This window comes from Pezoporus wallicus, unplaced genomic scaffold (genome assembly GCF_028554395.1).
Source record: "Pezoporus wallicus isolate ANWC-B61680 ecotype Strahan unplaced genomic scaffold, APGP_CSIRO_Pwel_v1 contig_7461, whole genome shotgun sequence".
In the NCBI taxonomy this organism is placed as follows: Eukaryota; Metazoa; Chordata; class Aves; order Psittaciformes; family Psittacidae; genus Pezoporus; species Pezoporus wallicus.
Window position 1 is genome coordinate 858,793 of NW_026637976.1, and position 15,997 is coordinate 874,789.

The 15,997-nt window shown below is 51.4% G+C and overlaps 2 protein-coding genes across 3 annotated transcripts in view; both read left to right on the top strand.

Annotated features, from left to right (window-relative positions):
* CAPN5 (calpain 5) overlaps positions 1-15,997 on the top strand; it is a 52,447-nt gene that overhangs the window by 24,580 nt on the left and 11,870 nt on the right. For both annotated transcript variants that reach the window (XM_057408554.1, XM_057408553.1), the window contains one exon: positions 9,633-9,764. In XM_057408554.1, the coding sequence (XP_057264537.1) occupies positions 9,633-9,764 (132 nt within the window). The remainder of the gene's footprint in view (positions 1-9,632; positions 9,765-15,997) is intronic.
* OMP (olfactory marker protein) lies at positions 11,489-12,921 on the top strand. The gene has a single exon (XM_057408573.1). The coding sequence runs from the start codon at positions 12,185-12,187 to the stop codon at positions 12,662-12,664; it is 480 nt and encodes a 159-aa protein (XP_057264556.1). The 5' UTR covers positions 11,489-12,184; the 3' UTR covers positions 12,665-12,921.

Here is a 15,997-nt window from a genome sequence, read left to right on the forward strand (position 1 = left end):
GTAATAGGACAAGGAGTAACGGGTTCAAACTGAAACAGGGGAAGTTCAGGTTGGAGATAAGGAAGAAGTTCTTTACTGTGAGGGTGCTGAGGCGCTGGCACAGGGTGCCCAGAGAAGCTGTGGCTGCCCCATCCCTGGCAGTGCTCAAGGCCAGGTTGGACACAGGGGCTTGGAGCAAGCTGCTCTAGTGGAAGGGGTCCCTGCCCATGGCAGGGGTTGGAACTGGATGATGTTAAGGTCCCTTCCATTCCAAACCAGCCTGATTCTGTGATTACATGAAAATAAAACATGAGGTTTGGTTAAACCAAGGGCTGAGTCCAGCTGCTGCAAGAAGTAGTTAAGAGGAAGGAACAAATAGGAGGAAGCGTTGGTGGGAGGACAAAAGCCGGAGCCCTGCAGCTGGAGCAGAAAGGGAGTTGTTTCCTTGGTCTGGCAGATATGAAGGCTGAGGGAAGCACTGTCGATGTGTCAGCTGGTTTCTGTGTAACAAGAGGTCACTTCCTTGAATTAACTCCCCATTGAACTAATCCTGACCCTCTTCCTCTAAGCACCAGCCGGTTTTGTTCTTCCAGGAGAGGACAACGCACTGTGGCTCCGTCTCACTTGCTCTAATGACAGGTCACTGCCTCAGGATGTGCTTTTTTTAGGGGTTGGGGTATTTTTTGGTGTGAATTTGCTTAGTTTTGGCATACGCTCCTTGATTCTTTGGCTCATTGCTTCTGCATTCCTGTTCTCTCTAACTATATGGTAACCCCATAATGCATGTGTGGTTGAGGCTGAGGGATACCTACACCTGTAAAGAAACAGGGACAAACCCTCTCTCCATCATCTTTCCTTCTTGCCTCATTCCTGTCTAGTCCAGGACCATCAATGGCTTGACCAGGGATGAATCAATGCAGCTTGTGTCTGACTTTATAAACCCTCCAGGGCAAGGGCTTGTCCTTTCCTTGCTGCCAAAGCACTTGATACCACCTGAATTATTTGTGCAGAGCAATAAATTCTTCAAGTCATCCTTGTTTAAAATAAAACCCCAATGCCATTTGGGAGGGAGTGCAATGGCACTGGTTCTCCTCTGATAGATATATAGATATATATATATAATACAGAAGCTCATGGCCATCTGTTCCCAACCTGCATGCTGTCTTGGTGCCATGTATGGTTGTAGACATCCAGTGCATAGCTTCCTGCCATGCCTCAGGCACCCCTGTGGACAAGGTAGTCCTGAACTGGGGCACATGGAGAAGTGAAGGAGAATCATTGAATGGTTTGGGTTGGAAGAGACTTTCAGAGGTCTTCTTGTCCATTCCCCTTCCAATGCAAAGCATCCCTGAGAAAGCCTTTAGGTGTTGGCATTGTCCTAGAGCACAGCGCCTGGTCCTTGGTAGTTGAGCTCAACAGGACCAAGCCTTCATAGTGGGGTGCTAATTTGTGTGGTCTGTTGACCCCTCACATGAGCATCTGGATGCTCATTTCTGTGAGCCCACCAACAGGTCACTTTTAGACTATCCTTGAGCATAGAAATTGCAGCCAAAACCAGCACCCCAGGGTGATGCTCCTATGGGAATTTAATAAATGCTCTGGCTTCCCAAGTGCCCTAAAGATCAGCGCTTCAGCCACTGTTCCTGGTCCCTGTGGGGCAGAGACAAGCTGACACCACTTCTCCAGCCCCTGGGGCTTGTAGTGTCTTGCTTAGATCCCACAAGAAGAAATCAGGTCAGCAGGGATGAGCTGAAGCAGTCACCCTTTGGGTAATAGCTGAGGCCAGCAGGAGCTGCATTGACCAACAAGGCAAGAGACTGCAGCATGGGAGGGGTGACCTGTGTGCTCACATAGAGCTGAAACAAAGCATCCCATATCTCTGGTGTTCCTGGATCTTTGGGAAGAAGCCACCGCTCAGTGATTCATTCCTCCCACTTCCCCTCCAAGAAGGAAAAGGGTGGACAAACCACCTTAATGGAGAGTGGTGATGGATGGTTAAAGCTTGACTGTGGTCTGAGACAAATACCACTAATAGAGTTATGGAGGAATTAATGATGGAAAGCTTAAACAGAGTGCTTAATAACTGGAGAAACTGGCTAAAAGTCTAACCATAGATGTTTAGGTTGTATACAGCCCATGTAGTGAGTTTGTGTGGAGACCTGGTGCTACCTGCTGCTGGGAATGCTGGTGCACGTTCCTGTCTTGGAGCTCCTGTGTCTGCACTGTTGTGTCTCTCAGTCAACTGGCAGCAAACTGAGCATGAGTTGAAGGCTTCGGAGTCTCATCTGGAAATGCTGTGCATTGCCTGTTGTTGGGAATGTCGAGCAGGTCAGGAGGAAATCACTGTAAGGGAAAGTGATGTTCTCAAGGAGAGGTGAAGCTTGCTTGGATCTGATGGCTCTGAGATACCAACACCCTCAAAGAAACAAGGACAAACCCTCTCTCCATCACCTTTCCTTCCTGCCTCACTTAGCAGAGCCTGAACTCCTCTCCAGGACCATCAATGGCTTGACCAGGGGTGGTCATGTCTGTCTTTATAAACACCTCAGGGGAAGAGCTTGTCCTTTCCTTGCTGCAGTTTCATGCCTGGAGCCCATGGCTTCCTTGGGAGATCCCTGTTTGTTGTTAAATGCAGGCTTCATCCTTTTTGGTGATCACCCCATTGGAGGTGGCTGGATGCTTATGGCCAACCCTGCTGCCAAGTTCCTCTCCACTTCCTTCTCTTAACAGCAGCAGAGCTCAGCCTTTTCCTGCTGGCCACCTGTTGGATCACTTTATATAAGGCTCCGTTTGGCTCCTTCTCCCAGCTAACGGGAGCTGCTGAGCCCATATTTCTAGAGGGTGGTTTCCCAGGGTTTGGATAACCAGAATAAGTGTGGGCTGGGAGTCATTTCTTTCAATGGCTTGGACTCATAATAACCTCTTCATCGTCATTGCATAGTCAAGAGATTAACTCAGACTGTGATGGGGGCAAGTCCTGGTCTTGGATTGAGGTGATGTTGTGCTATAAATGTGACACAATGGCAAACCAAAGGGCAATTCCTCATTGCTCTAGGGGGTATGGGAGGTATCCCCATGGAAAAGTAGTTAGGAGGTTCTCATCTGCGATATGCACGTGGAAAGGGTAGGTAATTTTCCTTTGCAGCTTCAGGTTCTTTGTTTTCCCATCAGTAACTTGGCTTTTAGGATAATTAAAAACCAAACCAAAACCCCACATGATGTGGATTCCTAAATCCTGTTTTAGAAGCTTGGCTTTCAGGGAGACACGGGAATTGGGATGCAGGCAGGGCAGCGTTCAGCCGGCACAAGTGCCAAACCTGTATTATGTTGCCTGGAGGCAGAAATGATGCAGCTGAGATTGTGGCCACATCATTTTGCTCTGGGGTGTAACAATAGCTCTGTGATGAGAGGGGGAGGTGGGACTATTCCTTCCCAAATACAGTGGTTTCTCACAGCAGGGCTTACTTGAATAGGTTCCTCCTTTCCACCAATGCATCTCCACCACCATGTCCTCCAGGATGGGGACTGATGGCTCTAAAGTGGTACAAGCTGTGGAACAGCCTCATGGCTCATGCCTGTGGTTCATAGTCCCTCACTTGTACCAATGAGAACCCCAAGAACAAGTCTGGGGGCTGATGTAGATAGTTTCAGGCCAAAGCAGTTCCTCTGGTTGAGGTTAGACCCAACAGCTACAAGTGCTGGTGCAACTGAGGGTGCAGCGTGCCATGGTAAGAGGATGGGCTTTGGAGGGTGGGTGTATTTTGAACCCATGATGCTTCTAAACCAGGGTTGTTCCTCACCCTGCAAGTTCTTAGCACCATCCCAAGGGAGCTTGGTCAAAGGAAATGCCTAGGAGAGCTCAAGACTGGGACAGGATGGAAGATAGAGGACTTGGGAGAAGGTGGCCAGCAGCACTGTAGTGAGTCAGAGGGGTGTATCTGTCATAGGATGTTAAACAGCCATGGGAGCTTGGTTTTAGTGTGCCTCCCTCGAGTCCATGCCTCCATGGATATGATTTAAGGGAAGGAGATCCAGGTGGTGCTCTCTGAGAGCTGATGGGTTTGCTCTCCTTCCCGTCTCAAGGCTCTAGTTGTGTGCACTCAAAGGGTCAGATTCAGATGATGCAGCATGAAAAGGAGCCAGGTGGCATTGTTTCCCTAAAGGAATGATGATGGTTTGGGTGGTGATCGGACCGTGCTGGGACTTGAAACCGAGAGGGACCACTTGTGCCTATGGATGGGGTAACCTGGTGCACATCATCACACTGCTCTGAGCATCCCACCCCCAGTTTGTCAGCGAGGCATGTGAAGACTTCCCTGCTTGGGCACGGAGATCTGCAGATCTGTCAGGATCCAGGAGATGTTTTTCCTTAGCAGCTCTGCAACCAGACGCATCAAAACAACTCAGTGGGAGAGGCAGAGTGGGGAGGGCTGTGTCTGAATGCGTGGAGATGCCCTGGTGGCCTCTGCATCAGTCTTGGCTGGGTAGAGACGGAAGAAGTCCTGGGCTGAGTAATGATGAGGCTTTCCAAGAGTGCATCCCTGGAGAATGCGGGCAGGAGGAACGGGAACAATGGGTCCAAGGTCTCTGCACTTGTTCCTCCTCCCCACCCTCCCTCTCCATCTGCTCCTGGCGAGGCGCAGTGCTCACAGCAAGTTGTGTCTGTTCCCATCTCATTGCTTTAACAGAGACCTCTTTGCTGCCTCTGTACCTCGGCTATGCAGAAGGTAAAACCACAGAGGGACTTGTCAAGGCTGCTAAGCCTGCAAATTGACCTTTAGATCTTGTTTGCCACCGTCCCCCGCTCTTCCTGGTGCCAAAACAAACGGCACGGCGTGGTGCTGAGCTACACAAGCAGAGTCATGGCGTTGGTGGGGAGGGTATTTGTGTGATGCCTTCTTTTACAGGCGACTCCTGTTTGCTGTGGGTGGAGTGCCCAACGCCCTGTGCATGGTGTGGGAGCTGATAACAGATACGAATGTGTGTACATTGAGATATAATGGGTGCACTAGCAGGAAGGATGTCTGGCTGAGGCAATAGAAACCATCTCAGTTGTCCAGGGTGCAAGTATTACCAACCAAACCTACCCTTCCATGTGTGTAATTTTTAGTAGGGGCTGTCGCAATAGGACAAAGGGGAATGGTTTTAAACTGAAAGAGGGGAGACTGAGCTGAGCTCTTAGGCAGAAGCTCTTCCCTGTGAGGGTGCTGAGGCGCTGGCACAGGGTGCCCAGAGAAGCTGTGGCTGCCCCATCCCTGGCAGTGTTCAAGGCCAGGTTGGACACAGGGGCTTGGAGCAAGTTGCTCTAGTGGAAGGGGTCCCTGGCCACGGCAGGGGTTGGAGCTGGATGAGCTTTAAGGTCCCTTCCAACCATTCCATGATTCTATGGTTCTATAATAACCCCCCTTTAAACACAGACCCCTGCTTTTCTAACCTCACCCTATTTCCCTTCCCTATCACCCTGGTGCAAAATCACTTCCCAGCAGCCAAAGAAGACCTTTGTGTCAGCACCGTCACCGTTGCTCACCGTGTTTGGATACCACCTGCTCTCTGGGTTGTGTGAATGACATTTAAAACCCAGCATCCTTCCAGTTGCCCGTTGCCCAGGATGGGGGGAAGCACAGCCACACCAATAGATTGTATTGCCGATGCTGCAAGGCTGAGTGAAATCACTGCTCCTGAATCAGCCGGGCTCTGCGGTGCAATTACACTCGTCTGCTCCTTGCAAAGTCTTGTTAGCAGAAAACGGCCCTGGCATGCAGCAGATGTTGTCTCTCACATGGTTATTTCCCCCTCTTAGCTCTTTCCCTCCCTGCAGCTGGCTTGACACGATCCAGATCCCCAGTGACTCTGAAGCGCAGTTCTGCACTGAGAAGCGTTTATGATAAGCAAGTCACCGCTTATAAAGGCAATTAAAGGGCGATTTGCTCATTACTACCCCAGGTGGACTTGGACTATCAGGAGAAGATGAGGGTGATGTTTTCAGGTTTAAATGCACTTGTGTGTGCTGGGGGAGAGAGTAGCAAAGGGGAGAAACGCACAGTCTATTTGGTGGGAAGCAAAAGCACACCAAGTGCAAGATAATTGCACTGATTGAGTCTTTTTCTTCCCTTTAATGGACTTCAATAACCCAAAGCCAAACTGGCCTGTTCTGGGCTCCCATGAGCCAGACCTGGTAGCTCTGCATCAGCCTCTCATCGACAGGGACCTCACAGTCCTCTCCCAGCCCTGGCTCTGATTTCCACCTCTGTCCCACATCCCCTGCAGGAGGAGGGATGTGGGAAGGAATATATGAATCACCAGGGCTTGGAATCACTAGGTTGGCCCTCCCTGTGTTATCAGGCTGTATCTTTTGATAGGACCATCCACACAGGCTTCCTCTAAGCTGTATTTTGCTGCCTGGAGCTCAGCAGCCATTTCAGCAGCGATTTTCAGGGAGGGAAAATCATCTCTGATGGTGCTTAGGGTCCTCCAAGACAGGTTCTGCTTGAGGGTAAAGAGGCATGGCTGGCTCCCATGGCCAAGGTGGTGCAATGGCTTTTGGCTTTACCCTGCTGTTCTTTGCTGTTCAGAGGATTGGAACTGGATGAGCTTTAAGGTCCTTTCAACCCAAACCACTCTGGGATTCTATGGACTCACTGTCTGCTGAAGCCTCGGGTGTCAGGGGCAGTTTGAGCTGGTTCTGTTCTAGCTGATACCTGAACCCAAAAGGCCCCCTTTTGGGGTGTGTGTTTGTGTTCATGCTGCCCTTTCCTCTCGGGGTCCTGGTGCTGGGAGGGTGATGTGGTGTTTGCTTGCTGGAGAAGCACCTGCATGGGTAAACTTCATTGCTCACCTGGTTTCTGTCCGCTGCACAGGAGGGAGGGGAGGGAGCCAAGGTGGTGACCTTCTGTGATCAGAGCATCTCTGTTTCACCCCTCCCTTGCACATACAAACCCCAGCCATTGTAATTCAGTCTAACTGCAGAACAAGATCTTTATCTTTATGAGACATCTCTGTCCATAGGAAAAGGAAAACTTAGTTCAGTGCTTTTATTAGAATCCCAGACTGGTTTGTGTTGGAAGGGACCTTAAAGCTCATCCAGCCCCAACCCCTGCCACGGGCAGGGACCCCTTCCACTAGAGCAGCTTGCTCCAAGCCCCTGTGTCCAACCTGGCCTTGAACACTGCCAGGGATGGGGCAGCCACAGCTTCTCTGGGCACCCTGTGCCAGTGCCTCAGCACCCTCCCAGGGAAGAGCTTCTGCCTAAGAGCTCAGCTCAGTCTCCCCTCGGGCAGGTTCAAGCCATTCCCCTTGGCCTGTCCCTACAGGCCCTTGTCCAAAGCCCCTCTCCAGCTTTTCTTGGCTCTTCTTTACCTACTTCCCACTGGTCCCTAGTTCATCACCCACCCCTGTACGGGGTAGACATGGTGCTCCACGGCTTTTGAGTGTGCTTCGCACCCTGAAGGTGCTGAATCAAGGTCCAATGTAGTGCATGCAGTCCTGTGGGTACTGCAGCCTTACTAAAGGTCCCTTGCTCTGTAAGGGCTGCACTGGACCAAAAGCACTTTAAAATGCCACATCCAAGTGTGTACCTGAATGGGAAACACCTACTGCAGCATCTGAAGAGCTGCCTGAGTGAATCCTTCAAGAGCAATATGCCCTTAGGGTCCCATCTGGGGTAGTGAGAAGAGGAGCTGAGGGAAATGAGGGCTGTGATTTGCAGAGGGAGCCTGCCCCTGATGAGTGTTTCCAGCCATAGCACCTTGATTGCTGCCATGGATGGAAGAGTAGGTTCTAATGGTTCTACCCCTTGTCTGTCAATGCAGGCTGCTCTTTTGATGATTACAAAGGGCTTCCCTCTAGTAAATGAGCAATCAGAGGGTTTTAGTTTGCAAAGTCTTTCCTGGTGATGGGGAAATCACAGCTAACTGCTGCTCTGCTCTGGGAGAAGGGCCCTGAACATCCGACGTGCTTTACCCTATGCTTTCTGCCAAGCAGGATGTGTTCTTCATGCTTTCATGTTCTCCCCTGTTGATCTAATACCAAGCAACATCCTTTTTCTACACTGCAGATTCACCTACAGGTAGAAAGGGCAGCCGTGGTCCTCAGATGGGGCAAACCCAGTGCCTCTGCCCCCCAGAACAGGATCACTGGGCACTGATCTTGCGGACATCCCCATCCCCAACACACAGGAGGGATGCATCCCCTGCTGCTGGGAGCTTCCTCGGTGGTGTGAAGCAGGAGCTAAACCCCACTGCTGCTCTCCCATCCCTGTCAGCACTCGGATGCTGGGAAGCGCAGGCAGCTTTCGCCTTTGCTGGCTGACAGTTTACCTCCCTCTAGTGCTTATCCCGACCTCCTGCACCTGGGAGGGGATTACTCCTCTCCCTTGGGTTTCATCCCTGCTCTGTTTGCATCCGGATGGAGCTCTGGTTATTTTTCAGGTGTATGGTGCTGCCTGGATTAGGTGGGAATAGCAGGAGGTGCTTATGAGGCAGCAGTTCCTGATCCCCCCTCGTGATGGGCAGTGGCAATACAAATCCCCATGTGCACAGTTTGGGGGGAACGTGTTATTCTGGGTGCAATCAGCCTGAAAACCTGGGAGCAGAAGGGAAATCTGCTTTTCCTTTCCCCCCCATCCAATGAAGTGTAATAACAAAGGGGAAACAATTCCTGCAGCTCTTGGGCCCATCTGCTCCCAGCCTCCAGACATACAGGACCTTCCAACATGGGCTGATAAGAAGAAAAGCTTAAAAGAAGCAGTGTTTCACCTGAAGCTTGCTCAATACCCTCTGTTATCTTAGTGCTTTCTTGGCCAGGCTCTAAGTGGGAGTGGGAAGGGAGGGCAGCCTGGCAGGAGCGGAGTGGAGTAACAGGGATGTGGTTGGTGCCTTAATGGTTGGAGGGATGAACCCAGCTCTTAGCTACCTCCTCCCCAAACTTCTCCATTCGTGGTGCCCATGCGCTATCCACCATCCTGCTTTGGGGGTCACAGTGAGCATTTAACCATCCTGGCCCAGCTACAAAGCTTTTAGCTCACCAAATTCTCCCCATCTGCTGTGCTAAGACCTAGAAGGTCCGGGGTGAGGATACTTGTCTTCTTGCAACCAAGGCTGAGCCCTCAATGTGTGTTGAGCTTTCCTGGGTGCATGGTCTGATTTAGGCACTGTGATTCCTCATCTGAATGCCTGGCTCTGCCCTTCTGCATGGTTTTAGTTTCGGATGGATCCACAAGTTCCAATATGGGAGATGGTGGGTTTGAGTGATGCTCTCCAGAGTAAAATAGGAGAGGGAGAAGCTTGTAAAGCACTCACTGGAAAGAGAGAGCTGAGGGGCTTATAGGGAATAACAGAGTGGATTTAGAAGAAGGGCTGGTTTGAAAATGCGCCATTTCACCAGGGATAGTTACAGCAAAGCTGTGCTGATGCTGGAACGGAACAGGGAATAGGTTTGGTGTCACTCCAGCAATGATGCTACCCATGTCCTGGTGAGAGCAGAAGGCAGGACAAGGTCCTCCTGCCACCGAGCATGATGAGAGAGGCCAGCAGAAAGCTGCAGGTTTAAATGGAGCCTGAGGAAGAGAGGGATAGATTTTCCTTTGCCAAGAAGCCTGGATCCTGGTTTCCCTCTCGTCCTTTACTCAGTGTGTCTGTTTCTGTTCTGCCCCGCAGGAAATCTGCAATGATCCACACCTCTTTGTGGACGGGATCAGCTCCCATGACTTACACCAAGGGCAGGTTGGGAACTGCTGGTTCGTGGCTGCCTGCTCCTCCCTGGCATCCCGGGAGTCTCTGTGGCAGAAGGTAAGTGATTCCCCATGGCAGGGGAATGCCTGTCTTTAACACCTTGGCTTTGCGTTGTGTTTGGCCTCAGGGGTGCCTCAGGTCCCCAGCACGGTTCATGTGCACAAACCTCCCTTAAAGGACTGTCCTTCAAGGGCAATTTGTCGTCATCACTGCAGTCACCTCACACTCAAGACAAACCCTTGGGCGGTTTCTCTTTAACCAGGTAGATCAAGTCCCATCTTCTCCTCCAGATCCCAAATCTGATCCTCGCCACTCCAAAATCGCCTAAAAGACAAGAAGAGCAGAACTTGGGATGCTCCGCTGCAGCATTTGGCCCTGTTTCCTTAATTCCCATGGTGTTACCTCTCTTTGGCTGCTCAGTGTGTGCCCACCTTGGCAATGAGATACCTTGCACTGAAGCAGGTAGAGTGATTGGAGGACGTTAGCCTCTTTCCCAAGGCACTGCTTCCCTACAGCATCCATCCCTGGCATGCCCCATGGTTGGATTGCACCTTGTAGCAGGGATCCTTCAGTGTGGTGCCCAAAGGGATTGGGTTAGGGGCCAGAAAGCCACCAAAGAGCTGCACTAGAGCAAGGGGCTGCAGATCCAGGGAGCAACCACAGAGGTACAGGGAAGAAGGTGCTCAGTGCCATGTCCTTGGACTGTCTGTGCCTGAATACACTGTGTCCACTGCTATAGAAGTCAGTCCTATGAAAGCAAAAGCAGGAGGGCCTCAGACCGTGGTATGGGCATGCCTGCTTGTAGGACAAGAGCCCAGCAAGTTGCAATCACCTTTACATAGATTTTAGTCCAAAAAGCCCCCAAAGCCCATCAGTGTGTGCAGACAGCATCACTGCTTCACACACAGCCTCCTGGTGTGGTGGCAATGGACCTAAAAGGGGCCCCTCCACCCTACACCTTTGCATCTGCTCTGCGTGCTGCGGTACCTGCAGTCTCTGTTGTGTGTGGTTTGGGGATGATGAACGTTAAGTTCATGAGTTTGTGTTTGTTGCAGCATCCCCATTGTCTCAATGTTTTTCTTCATATGGGAACAGGATAGCTGTTGTTGGTTTCTGGATAAAATGGTGACTGTAGTGGCACCAGGGATTGTTTAGCTCCTTCCTCTGCATTGACATCTCCCAAGAGGGAGCAGGCACATTTTCTTCCCTCCTCACCATTCACTTCCAGCCCTGCCTTGGGAAACGCCAAGCAAACAGAAGCCGGGTCCCTTGGGACACCTCATTATTTCAGTTTGCCCCCAGCATTGCTTTTCCTCCCTTGGCACTTTGGCTGTGGGTGTTTGTGCCTTCTCAGTTTCCATCCCTTAACCCTCAGAGGCTCTTCTTTGCCTGCCTCCTCTTTCTAACTGAAAGCCTTGTTTCCTGGCCAAAGCTGCAGTTCTCCCCAGGCCTTCCCTCCCAGGGATGTTCAGTTTGCTGTGGTGTTGGAGACCTGTGCATTAGACAGGCCCTTTGCTAAGACTTTGCGTGGTGCTTCGAGGGCTTAGGATGAATTGGAAGGAGAAAACGTGGCTGTGAACTGCAGCAGCAACTTTTAAACCGAAATGGAAGATGCCAAGTGCGCAGATTAACCCTTTGGTCCAGGGAGACACCACATCTGCTGGGATTAGAGCCTGGTCCTTGCTGAATGTCTGAGGGACCAGAAATGATCATAGAATGGTTTGGGTTGAAGGGACCTTAAAGTTCATCCAGTTCCAACCCCGTGCCACAGGCAGGGACACCTTCCACTAGAGCAGCTTGCTCAGTGCCCCATCCAACCAGTCTGCAAATACCTAATGGGAGGGTATGGGATAAGATGGAGCCAGACTCTTGCTGGGGATGCACATTCACCTGACAGAAGATAATACCACAAGCTGTATCTTATCTTCAGCACTGGGCATGGTCAGACAGTGAAACAAGGGCCCAGAGAGTCTGTAGGATCTCCATCCATGGAGATACTCAAAGACAGAGTGCACAAAGCCCTAAGCAACCTGACTTAACCTTGAAGTAAGTCCTGCTTTGAGCTGCAGGTTGGGCCAGACCCTTCCAGAGTCTCCTTCCAACCTGAATTATCCTTCTTACAGAGAAAACCCTGCTGCCCAGACCTGTTGGGTCACACCGAATCAACCAGGTTGGAAAAGACCTTGAAGATCATCATCCCTGGCTGCATGCCTTCATTTTGGGATAACGAGCTGTGGTTGTCAGGCAGGTTGCCAGGGAGGCTGACATCAGACATCCCTTCCCTATAGATTATCATGCACAGTAGCACCATCAGCTCCTCATCTGCAAAGAGACACCCAGAGGAAGCCCTGGAGGGTGTTCTGCGTCACTGGCCCGGGTTGCTTAGCACCAGTGGGCCATGAAGAGGTGGCTTGGCAGCTGTTTTCCTCTGTGTGTCCTATCGGAGAGCCAAACATAGCAGCGGAGCAGCCGAGGTGATGGCAGTGCAGGCAGGGATGCTCGAGCTGCCCTTCATCCGTGATGACCAGCTCACCCGGTGCATGAGGCTGCGATTCCAGAGCCTGCAGCAGAAGAATGGGAGGCCCCAGGATGGTGAGAAGCTGCTGCATCCCAACGAGCACGTCTACAGAGTGGATTTCATCCGGCAGCACAACCTGCGCTTCCTCCGCTGGGATATCCGGCTGGAAAGACCTGGGAAGGTCACAGTGACCGGCACTTCCCAGCACTGGACTCCTGATCTCACCCACCTTATGAACAGGCAGCTGCTAGAGCCGGTGGGTATCTTCTGGAAGAAGCCAGGGGCTGAGGATGTGGAATGCAATGAGGCAGATGCCCAGGAATTTGGGGAGCGGATAGCGGAGTTAGCCCGCATCCGTAAGGTGATGTATTTCCTCCTCGCTTTCACCGACGGCCTCGAACCAGCTCAGCTGAAGGGCTCCATTGTTTTTAAAGCCTGATCCTCTCCTGCTCTGCCCTTCCTCCTCCAGCTGTGCTTTTGTCTTTGTATTCCTTTTAGTTTGGTTTCTGGTTCAGTTTTTATGTGGTTCTCTATGAGGGATGGCATCACTAAAAAGCGAAGGACAGCACTTCTGGAGCCCCTCAGCCCTGTGAAACATTCCCCTACGTGCTGTCCTTTGGATGATGGGGAGGAAGGGGCCATGAGCTTGCTGCTGTATTTGCCTAGTGTGTGCAAATTCAGCATGGATTCTTCAGGTCTGACTGGTGCAGGGTCTTGCTAGCTTGGAAATACGAGGCTGCTTTAAGCCCTACAACTGTGGCGACTGCACAGCAAAAACCTGATGGAAAAACATGGAATTGCCATCCTAGGAACAGGAGAGGCAGCCTGGAGAGAGCCCTGGCTTCCAGTTTCCATCCTACCTATTACAAAGGAAAGGCTTGTGTGAGATGCACTGCTTCTCCTTGCAAGGATGCTGAATGCTGCGACTGAGGCTGCTTGGTGTCTCTGAAGACCAGTCCCGTGGAGGACCGGCTTGCCGTGAAGCTGCAGTACATTTGGACACGCTGTGCTCTGCAGATGCCAAACCCACTGGAGAAACCGGTGCAGGGGGGCTGGAGCACCCTTTCTCTGACAGCCACCACCATTTCTGGCTGGGGGTCATTGTGGGGAGATGTACTGCAGCACCTTGCTCACCTCGGGCTGCCTGGACACTGTTGGTCCTCAGATGGGTTGGAGCAGGCGTTCCTGTGTGTGCAGCAGCTCGGAGCAGGCTGTAGGTCTGAGCCAGCAGTGACTGCCCTGCAGCAAAAGCAATCTGTGCATTGCTGTGGCCTTAAAGCACCCATGAATAGGTTTATTCTGAAGCATTTAGGGAGCCAGGATGCTGCAGGGCACATTGCAAACCACAGAGCAGGAGCCTGCTGCTGCTGTCTCCTACCCACTACAGCTGCTGAGCTTGGTGAAGCTTCTTGAGATGCACAGATAGAAATGTCCTTTGAAAGAGTCAAGTATTCCTACAATTGGTTCTTTGCTAGGATTGCACTCCAGTGTGGGTGAGTGCTCCTCAAGGTATGGCCTGACATTATCCTGAGGTGTGTAGAGAGAGGGCAGTGGTGGGATTTTGTACCCATGGCCTGACTTAAGTGGACCATCCCCAACAGAGTCCAACCTCTTCAAAGCCTCCAGAGATGCAGGCTCCATGCCCTCCTCAACACAGCAATAAGGTGTAAAATGATGAGCACAAGCTAATCCAGGCAGAAAGGAGAAGGAAAGGAGGAAGATCAGTTACTAGCTGAGATGGTAGGAGCTTTGAGCCTTACCCACAACCAAAGCTCAGCAACCACTGAGTCACACAGCCATGGACATTGCTGGAGAAACTGATGTCTTCATTTAGACCCCAAGCAATGCTGGACTCAGTGAGGAGAGATAAAACTGGATGTATCCCATCCCTGGCGGTGCTCAAAGCCAGGTTGGACACAGGGGCTTGGAGCAAGCTGCTCTAGTGGAAGGGGTCCCTGCCCATGGCAGGGGTTGGAGCTGGATGAGCTTTAAGGTCCCTTCCAACCCAAACCAGTCTGGGATTCTGCTTGGCCATAGCATGGACCCAGTATGGGCCAAACCCACTTCTAGGATCCTGACAGACTTTCCCATAGGAGACCTTGCTTGTATATCCCAGACTACAAACCACATTAGACCCAATAACAGGAGCCACTTCCAACATCCCAAGGGGTTTTTGCATTACAGGTCTCTCGCTATGCCATTGCTATGCTGCTGGTTGCTGGGGTAGAGTTCTTGCTGCAGATACCTCCCTGGGTATTGATGTACCATAGTAAATAAAAGCCTAATGAACAGGGTTCCCCTTAAGGACTGAGGCTGTGCATGTCTTATCCTAATCCTGCACACAATAAAGCACCAACCACCAATTTCAAACTCACTGTTGGTATTTCTGAGCACCTTTTCATCTCCTGTAAACAGTAAAATGAGCATTTACCTTCTGTTTTTCTTGGTGCGAGAGGCTTAATGGAGCATTTAACAGGTTTGTGTGGTTTGGGAGGGGTTTGAAGGGAAATGGTCCTCAGGTGGATCTTCCTTTCCATGAGAGCTGAGAGGTGAGCGGGGCAGTGTGATCACCCCCCTGCTGCAGGGAAGATGATCTTATACCAGCCACTGGAACTCTCCCTACACAGTTTCAGCATCCCATAAAAGCTTTCAGATACACCACTTCCCCATCTCCCAAAGGGATTTCATCCATGGTTCAGCAGATTGGCACAGTAGGGTCTTTTCCTCCTCTTCCTGAGCTAGCAACTTCCCAGCAGAAGAGCCCCTGCTTGGAGAAATCAGCATCTACCAAGTCCTCCTTCTAAGCAGGGACCTTTTCCCAAGATCATAGGTGTTTCTGGGCTGCCAACTTACCTATTTCTGACCCCTTTCACTGTAAATTTGTCCCACTGAAGGGTGTCACAGCTCTAGATTTTGTGAACCCCTAAGCAAAAAGCACAGTTGGGTGAATGAGAATGGTGGGGACCAATATATCCACTGCCTCAGTGTCACCCAACCGAGTCAAGTCTGGGACTCAGTGGGATCCTGGGATGGGTGGTCCATGGCATGTTCTCCAGCATCCACTGGGGAGGGATGGAGATGCCTGAGGAGGTTTCCTGGGGGTGGATGGGAGCTGTGGACCTCAGTTGCATGATGATCTCCATGAGGGGTCCAGCTACTGCTGGGGTTTGTGGATGTGCCCCATGTTAATCCTCCAGGTAACACGCAGTGTCAGGTCACAGGCAGGGGCTGTGCTCTATGTCTTGAAGTGTGGTGTCCCAGTAGGCACCACATCCAGCACTGCCACCTCTCCTATACAGCCAAGGGAGTCACAGACGCCTCAGCCAGAGGTAAGCAACAGGAGGGATCCTTGGCCTGGGTGGGATGCTGTGCTCTGGGGGAGAAACCTGGTGTTTGAGCTCACACGTTGCCCTTTGGGATGCTGAGGACAGATTGGACTCTAGGGATCAGGCTCCTCTCATTCCCCTTGGGTTGGTGTGGAAGTACATCCAGTCTTGGATCCTGGTCTAGTGGTCCAACCACTTCTGCTGCCTTCAAGAGGATGATGATGGGGACCGCTGTCTCCTGCCACCACTGACAGTAGTGGCAAGCCTCAGACCCAGCCAGCTGGAAGCTGGCCCTGCTGCCTCTAATCAATGCCATCATAATTTCTAAGCCCACATTAATAGCAAATTGATTAGCACAATGGTCCTCTAGGACAATTCATTGGGATGAGCTCCAGTCAGGAGGGAATCGATGGGGACTGACGGAAGCTTGTCTGACCATGCCTGGC